Raw genomic sequence first — 9,039 nt, 5'->3', positions numbered from 1 at the left:
CACACACACACACACACACACTACACACACACACAACTGGCCGGGAGGGTTATCTCATATCAACAAAAACATCCACACACACACACACACACTCCCACAACACACTGGCCTAGGGTGTTATTTCATATCAACACAAACACACCCACACACACACAAAAACATGCATGCACACACATTGAACCAAAGCACACACGCAAACACAACACACAACACACACACATGAACACACACACACACACAGGCACACACACACATGGCCTAGGAGTTATTCGTATCAAACACACACCACACCCACACACACAAAACCCATGCATGCACCACACATGCACCCAGATCACACACACACACAAACACAAATACATCACACACCACAAGACTCAAAAATACTCACACCCACACAGAAAAACACACCACAAATCCTTCACACACACACACAGACAGACAGATGACCTTCGCGTATGATCTCGAGGAGGAAGAGGAGGGCAGCCACTGCGTCATCTTCTTGGAGGAGGCTCGGTGCAAGTCCCGCTGCTCAGTATCTTCTCTCTCCTCTCCTATCTACATTAACCTCGCAAACTTCCATTCTGCTCTCTTTGTCTTCTTTTCTTGTCCTCTATCCCTTCCTCTTTCGCCTCCCTCGCATGTTTCTCCTTCCTCTTTCTCTATCTTATCGGTACTCTCCCTTTTATTCTTTCTACATCAGCCTTTGATCTCTTCCTGTCCCGCCTTTTATTTTGCTCCCTCTCCCGTCTCTCCCTCTTTTTGTCCCTCTCTGTGTAGCTCCCTCTCTTTTGTCCCTCTACTGTCTTCCTCTCTGTTTGCTCCCTACCAGTTCTCCCTCTACTTTTTGCTCCCATCCCGTTTCTCCCTCTTTTTGCTCCCTATAACCGTCTTCCTCTCTTTTTGCTCCTCTATGTCTTCCCTATCTTTTCGCTCACTATCCTGTCTATCATTCCTCTCACTAGCCTTTTTCTCCATCTCTCTCTGCTCCCTATTCCTTCTATCCCTATCTTAAGCTCTTATATGTATTACATTCTTATTTTTTTTTTTTTTTCCCTGTCTGCTTGCTCATTTTCTTTCTATCCCTTCTCTTTCTGTCCTCACTTCTTTCACTGTCCCATTCCTTCTTTCTCTTATCTTACGATCCTTTTGCTCTACTGCCTCTTTTTTTCCTGCCATGTCTCTATTTCTTACTGTACACTCTTCTTCTGCTTATCTCGTTTCTATCACTTTTAGTCCTCCTCGTGATACTCTAGCTCTCTCCTCCAACTTGTTTTATGTTCCTTATTCTACTTTTCCCTGTGTCAATATAGCCGTTGTTCTCTCTGGCTCCTCAGCTCTCTCTCTTTCTGTCTCTCCTGGTCGATCCGATCCAGCCGCAGGGGGGGTTGGATTGTGCAGCTTGTTTGGGAAGTGACTGGCGTTCTGTCAATCAATCAGTTTCAGAGAGACTGGTTAAGATCTGTGCTTTTTCCGGTATTAGTCAGAATTCAAATCACTAACAGGAGTTATCTCAGAATGCGTACGTTAGAGTAGGTCAGACCACAATCCTATAATTACAGAGACACAAAAAATTCCTGGAAATTGTCCCGCATTGGTCGTTCGCATACCTCAGAGCGAGGACGCCTGTTGCACGGCTTCGAGAACCACACTCTGACTAATCTTTTGAGTTATCCCACGAACTTGACCTACAGGACGCTGGTAGCATATTTGGGCTCACCGAAATAACCCAGATTACTGAGGGAAGAGGACAGACGAAGAACCGCAATTTTAATATGGCACCAATACCGACTTCAGACACAGTATTAGGGACCATTTTAAGGGTCTATATAAAAGAGACTTCAGATACAGGATTAGGGGGACCACTAAGGTCTATATAAAGAGACTCAGATACAGTATAGGGAACAATAAGTTCTAATATAAAAGAGACTTCAGATTACAGTATTAGAGGACCAATAAGTCTATATAAAAGCGGACTCAGATAACGTATAGGGACCACTAGTCTATATAAAAGAGAACGTCAGATACAGTATTAGGGATCCACTAAGGTTATATAAAAGAGACTTCAGATACAGTATTAGGGACCACTAAGGTTATATTAAAAGAGACTTTCAGATACAGTAGGAGGACCAACCACTAAGGTCATAGATACAAGAGACTTCAGATACAGTTAGGAACCCACTAAGGTCTATATAAAAGAGATTCAGATACAGTATTAGGGACACTAAGGTCTACTTATAAAAGAGGACTTTCGATACAGCTATGAGGGCGACCATAAGGGCGATGTATAAAGAGACTTCAGATACAGTATTAGGGACCACTATAGGTTATATAAAGAGACTTCAGATCCCACGTTATTAGGGATCATAAGGTCTATATAAAGAGGGACTTCGATACAGTATTAGGGGACCAATACGGTCTATATAAAGGGACATTCAGTACAGTATTAGGACCACTAAGGTCTATATAAAAGAGACTTCAGAACAGATGAGGGAACACTAAGGTCTATATTAAAAGAGACTCAGTACAGTATAGGGACCACTAAGGTCTATCTAAACGAGACTTCGCTACAGTATTAGGGACCAATAAGGTCTATATAAAGAGACTTAAGATAACGTATTAGGGACAATAAGGTCTATATAAAAGAGACTTTCAGATACAGATTAGGGGACCACTAAGGTATATCTAAAAGCGTAACTCACATTACTGGTTGCACAGAAAACTGCCGCTTGTTCACATCTTAATCTCGGGACTGAACTTTTGGAGCAAGGCTTTTGGACCCTCCAGATGGGCGGGGCTCCCGGCCTGTCTGCAAGGCCATTGGAAATAACACAAACCAGGTTAGTGTACAGGCATACTTCACCTTGGTAATTCCTTGTTAGGTGGGGGGGACTCACCTTAGCGTCGATGTCCTCAGTCCGACCACACAAAATAGGTCCGTTCACGGAAGATCCCTCGCCCCGCTCTCACTGTCCTCTCCTCGCTCTCCCCAGCATGGGGCATCAGATGCTCTTCGCAGGTGGAGGGAGGTGAGACGCTGGGAGCTGGGCATCTTCGGGGTTGGAGGGATGGTGGGGGAGAGGATGATTGAAGAGTGGTGAGGAAGAGGCGGGGGATGAGGAGAAGCATGCGCTCGGCTCCTGATCCTGATCAGAGGAGGATGGCGGAGGGTGGTGGATGGAGGAGGAATGGACTGGACAAGAGGAAGCTGGAGAGGGGTTTGGGCTTGGGGACGCGGAGGGCGGAGGGAGGCGGAGGGGGGTGGGGAGGGTCACTGCAGCTTGGAGCCGGTTGTAGGAGGATGCTTCTGCTCAGAGGGGGATAACTTTGATTTGGTCGTCATTCTGGATGGCGGTTGTGAGGTACGGAGGAGGCCAGGGCGGGGGTGAAGGGGGATGGTGAGAGAAGGTGGGGGGCGAGGGGAGATGGACACGATGGGGACGGAGGTGCAGGGGCCAGCCACAGGTGCTGATGGAGAATATGAAACAGGAGGGGGGAAAGAATTAGAAAAGTGAGCTTTTTTGATAATGAATGTTGTGTAGGGGGAAGATGGCAAAACAAACAGGAAACCAGAAGATGAAGAAACACATAAATTACTTCAACCTCCAAAATAGCCATGTCCGAAATCCTTTTCTCCTCTCTGTCTTCCAAGGCTCCAGCTGCACATTATGTGAGATCACACTATCTTTATTGTCTGCAGTCTCCCCACCCATCTACTCTGATGTCTCCCCCTGGCGAGCCCACCTCCTCGTGTTGTCTCCTCCGACAGTGGGGAGCCAACTGTTGCCCTTCCTGCCTGTTGTGTGATCCTGTGTGTAGTGAGCGCACTTCTCATTGATGTTCTCCCGTGGCTGGGGATAGGGGCGGCATGGGGCAGGCGCGAGGGGGGGCATGAGTGGCGGCTCTGTGGGGTGGGCGGGGCCTTGGCCCATGGCGGAAGCATTGACAGCGCTAACGAGGTGGGGCGTCTAGAGGGAGGAGATGGCCGGAAGAGATGAGTTCGGCAGGTCTGGTTATTGCTGACTGAGTCCTCCTCATCTGAGGAGAAGGAGGGCAGTGTATAAGGTTGCCTTCAGTCATCAATCAGGGGCTGCAGGGAATGGGGCAGCTGTGAGAGCCAGCGGCGGCCAAACGCCTGCCCTCCTCGTGAAGGCTCTGGGGTGCTGTTTCCTGCTGTGGAGGAGTTGGGTAGGGGGGGAGAGACGGGAAAGGGTTCTGAGCCCTACTTTGAGAGCGGAACTTGCTCAACTCCAGATGTACCTGTTCAAGGCCTGGCGCTTTTGCCCTGTCTTCAGGAGTCCAAAAAGACGCCATGAAGCAAGGCTGAAAGTCGAAAGACTTGTCTCAGACTTCAAAGACAAAAAGATCAAGAAAGCTTATGATCTTCATCACTGGGCATATCTGATTCCTCTGTAACACTCCCTCTACCCGACTTATCTGTCCTTAACAGCAGCCGAAGGGAATGTTCCTTTACATAGGTGGCAAAGTGACATCTTAGCAACAGAGTAATGCACCAGAAGACACACAGCATGAATGAATGAAGAAGACGTCGCAACATCTCTTTCACCAACCCTGGGAACCTATGGGGCACTTGACAGGCCCCTAGAACAGTCTCACAATGAGATTTCCTTAGTATGGGCACTGTCTGAGTCTTGTAGCTTTTGAGGAGAGAGAGGGGGGGGGGGGGGGCAAGCGGTGGGTGGGGGTGTGGCCTTGACAACTGACACTTTGCCGTTTGAAAGCAAGGATGTCTCCCTTCATGGGGGGGGCCCAACGTCTCGGACGGGGCAAAAGCAGAGAAAGGGGAGGGTAACATGCCCTTATGACCTCATTAGGGGCGGATTCAGATCGGCCCATCTGAGCTTTCATTTTCCTCAAATGCAGGAAAACAGGATACACAGGGCTCGGGTTTACACCTATCACCAGTTCGCGCCACTGGGGGGCCATAGGAAGGCTGGGGGGACTCATATGACTGTTAAAAAAAAAACTCACTTAAAATATTAATGAAGTGATATAGCTCCACTGCTTTATGATAATACACAATGTTGAAATCTCTTTCAAATGGAAATTTCTGTTAAACATGTGTACGTTTTGGACATATGCCTTGAAACTCATCATAATGAGTGACAAATGGGGTGTGCCAACATTTGTGATGGTTCCAAATACTGGACAACATTTCCTCAATTCCCCAAATCCATTGTAGCAATACATTAAGAGCATCTTTTATCTTTAATGTACATGTACGAAGAAGCAAGTGAAGGGTTTGGACTAAACCTCAGCTCTAAACTGTCACGATAAACAATTCAATAAGTCCGAGCCCTGGACCCGAGGCTGTCTTGTAGGTAACCAAGCTGAAAACAGACAGCAGGTTAGGCAGCAAGGGTCGGCACTGAACAATGTAGTACGTGGCAACAGCTGCATTGGTACAGCTTCTCTCCTCTCTCTTTTGCAGCAGAAACGGAAATGGCGTCAGTAAACTATACCTCGTTCTTCCGAACATGGACCTGAAAATGGAAAATGACTGCGTTTTTGCTGAACGGAAATACACCATAATTATTATATGACATATTTACATTAGTTTAATTAATACCTGGGCAAAATGCTACCTTTGTATCAGTTGGGCACACCTGAGGTCAGGAGAAAGGTACACGTCTTGCACCCTATACCAGGAATTTAAGAGGCACGAGGTATGAATTTAGATATGAACTTGAGGCTTTGCCCATCGGTAGAGGGTGTGAAGCAACTTACTAGAAATGGAGAGCTTGTGCACCAGCAGCCCAGGCTTCAGGATCCAGAGGATCGTCACTTCTTTAGTCCGTCACCGGTTAAAGTTAGAGAAAGATGTTCACAGACGCAGTTATCTTGAGGTTTCATGCGGGGTGCATAAATCAATTAATATAATGTCAATTCACAAGGGAGCAGAGAATTAAAGGCTGCTGTTGTCTCTATGTTAAAATTCACTTGGTCTGAGTTGTAATGCCCTTCTTTGTCGTCGAAGGGGGGGGGGGGGACTCAACCTGGTGGTGGCCTGGCGTGAGAAACGCAGACCTGATGGTGGTCACAGGGGGACACGTCTGCAGCTCAGTGTGCCCACCACGCATTTTAAAAAAAAGAAAAAAACAGAGTTTCACTGTGCTCACAGTGTCTGCCGCTGGTAGTTCAGTGTGGTCGCTGGATCGCCCAAAATCTCTCTCTCTCTCTCTCTCTCTCTCTCTCGCTCTCTCTCTCTCTCTCGTCTCTCTATTTTGGTTCTGACTTTTTGGTTGGAAAAGGGCGACAGCAAACCAACTTTTTCTTCTAAATATGATCACAACAAAAGATAAATGTTCTGCCCCTCATCCTCCATAGGCAGGGTAGGGCACCACCTACTGTATGTAATGAGGTTGGGTACCTTTTACCCTACCTGGTGTAAATCTCTCAGGCCAGGGTAGGCCACCAAATACTGTATGTTGAACAACCCCTATTTGCCATGGCCGTGTGCATCCTGTTTGGTGTACCAGTACCAGGCTGTGATGTTCCTGTAAGGACCATCTCTATGATGCGGAGTACAGTATCTTGCTGAGAAATCAGTCTCTGTCTAGTCTTTCCTAACCATGGTCCGTATGCAGCATCAGGTCAGATACCAAGCAATGTTGAGGGGGGTAGGGAGATTGTGGTGGAACAAATTAGTGTTAGATGTTTTTTTTTTTTTTTTAATACAATCTGGTGACTCCGGACGACGAGTCTCTAATGCATTTGGCTTTAAGCTCTTACACGGCAAAGTTGAAGACTATATGTCTGTGACGACAACTGTCCATGTTGGCCCTATCAGCTCCTTGGTTGCTTTTGCTGCATGACAGAAGGGACACTGCCCTGCTTCATTTTTCTCTAACTGAGGGCGCGTCCAGGTTTTGTTAGTTCTGAGCATTCAGAGTCAACACATCTGGACATGCTTAAGCTGAGTCAGCACTTCTCAGTGCCTGTTAAGTAAAAGCCAAAGGGCTGGAATCCAGAGCTGGAAAAGGAGAGGAGAGCTACTTCAAACACTAACTAGTGACTAACTCGAATGTATATCAGTTGGAATTGATTTCCGAAATGGAAGGTGTCACTTCACAGTCTACACCAGGATGCAAAACGAAGGCTATATTTCCACTGTTGCTGAGGCAACTTCATTTACTACAACATGAAAATAGTTCCAGCTGTCATGCACAGGTCTTATTCATCTTTGCAGCTCCTTTCCCTAACACCCTGACACACAGAAGAAAGTGACGAGCCCATCAAGCAAGCATACAATGAGACTCATCGGGATGGAAGAAGAGTCAAGGAGCACGGTTGCAGGACATACAAAGCACTAAATTAGGATAAGTGTGTGCCGGTACAACATCATGCATTGGTAAAATTCCCAACAGTGGAGAACCTTTGCCGTTATTTTTAGACAAGGGGCAAATTATTTCATATGTAGATGATCTCCTCTGTAAATGCTCTCGCCTCCCAGCTGCCCGTGACGATAACGATGGGGGAGGGCCGATTGCCGTATCACATAGAGATTAAAACATGGAGAAGTGGCCCACCACATGCAACCAAATACTCCCAGCTTCCCTTTATTAACTTTCTTTTTGCATGTAGGTAGATGAGGTGTACGTGATTTTCTTCCTCTGTCAAGGCAGATTGTTTGAAACGGCTATACAAATAAAGTTGTAATATAAAGGAACGTTGACCGCTGTACTCCGTCCAACTCTAGAGTACGCGCTAATGGTTATATGTCAGAGAACGTTGGCCCCTTGAAAAGGGAATCGTCAAGGTTGAGGCATTTCACCAATCCTTGTTTGCTATCAGTATAGAAAACTTGGCAGAATTAATAAGAACAGACAATCAATCTAGCATAGTGGATAAAATCCGGATCACAAAACTTTCAGTGTACTGCGGATGATGATTCTGTATATAAGAGACCCCAAAAACTTCATTCCATATTCTAAATGTTTTGAAGGACTTTGGGGTGGTCTCAGGATATAAGTAAATGAATCAAAGTCAGTAGGCCTGATTGCTGAGTGGCTCCGGGCCTCAGAAACTATCCAAATCACGTGAATTTCAATGGCCACTATGGTTGATAGTGGAATCAAATTACCACGGATGTTCCGAAGTATAAAAGCAAATGTTTGGGAAGCTAATTGGACCAAATGCAAAAAGACTTGGGACAGATGGGATTATTTTACGCTTTCCTTTTTGGAAGGCTTGAATCAATCGAATGAATGTCTCCGTAAGATTGTTGTATTGTTATGGCCCATCCGACTTGGAGTTCCATAACAAAATTAAATAAATGCAAAAATGATTGATACATGTATTTGCAGAAGAGAAAGGCCAGAATAAAATTACAAATGACCTGGTAAACCTTATGGAGGTCTAATGTGCAGCTAAAATATATTACGGGCAGCACAACTACGCAAGGTAGGCGGCGAAAAACAAAATAAAGAAACAACAGGCGACATTGGAACCAGAGCGCAAGCACGAAAATGTTCTGTACAGGCCCTGGTATCGCTCACCGAAATCTGGAATAAATACACATTACGGAAATCTGGATGAAAGCGTATCAAAGGACTTTGAAACAGATGAGAAAAACATCTGAAGCTCCCCACTCTATGCCAGAGCTTCAAAAATTTGGATCATAATAGACTTTAAAACAGGGCAACAAGATCTAGGATGTGAACATGGCAAAAACAGAATTTAATTTGTTGATGACTTGTTGAAGGAGAGATTCTGAACTTTCACAGGTTAAAGAGAAATAGGGTTGAGCAACTGATTTTTATAGATATTACAATGGAAGCTAACATGATGTCCCACACGGATGGTCCCGTTTCAGTCCCAAGACTAATGATTTAGAATTATCTTTATTTTCTCTTCTCTCCCTCTCTTTCTGCTCCTCCCTTCTTTCACTCTCCCATTCCTTTTCTTTCTCCTTCTCTCTACGCTCCTTTTGCTCTCTGTCCTCTTTTTTCCTTTCCATGTTCTCTATTTCTTTCCTGTCACTCTCCTTCTGCTTCATCTCCTGTTTCTCTCCCTTTT

General features: G+C 45.7%; 1 protein-coding gene across 1 annotated transcript in view; it reads right to left on the bottom strand.

Annotated features, from left to right (window-relative positions):
• Positions 1–9,039, bottom strand: part of prr12b (proline rich 12b) — a 40,221-nt gene that overhangs the window by 2,476 nt on the left and 28,706 nt on the right. Inside the window, exons 12-15 of the mRNA XM_032537830.1 lie at positions 3,745–3,968; positions 3,327–3,468; positions 2,971–3,193; positions 451–501 (exon numbers count right to left, since the gene is read on the bottom strand). Of these exons, the coding sequence (XP_032393721.1) occupies positions 451–501; positions 2,971–3,193; positions 3,327–3,468; positions 3,745–3,968 (640 nt within the window). The remainder of the gene's footprint in view (positions 1–450; positions 502–2,970; positions 3,194–3,326; positions 3,469–3,744; positions 3,969–9,039) is intronic.

This window comes from Etheostoma spectabile, chromosome 15, assembly GCF_008692095.1.
Source record: "Etheostoma spectabile isolate EspeVRDwgs_2016 chromosome 15, UIUC_Espe_1.0, whole genome shotgun sequence".
NCBI lineage: Eukaryota > Metazoa > Chordata > Actinopteri > Perciformes > Percidae > Etheostoma > Etheostoma spectabile.
The sequence above is the reverse complement of the archived record's forward strand: the minus strand, read 5'-3'. Positions and strand labels throughout refer to the sequence as shown.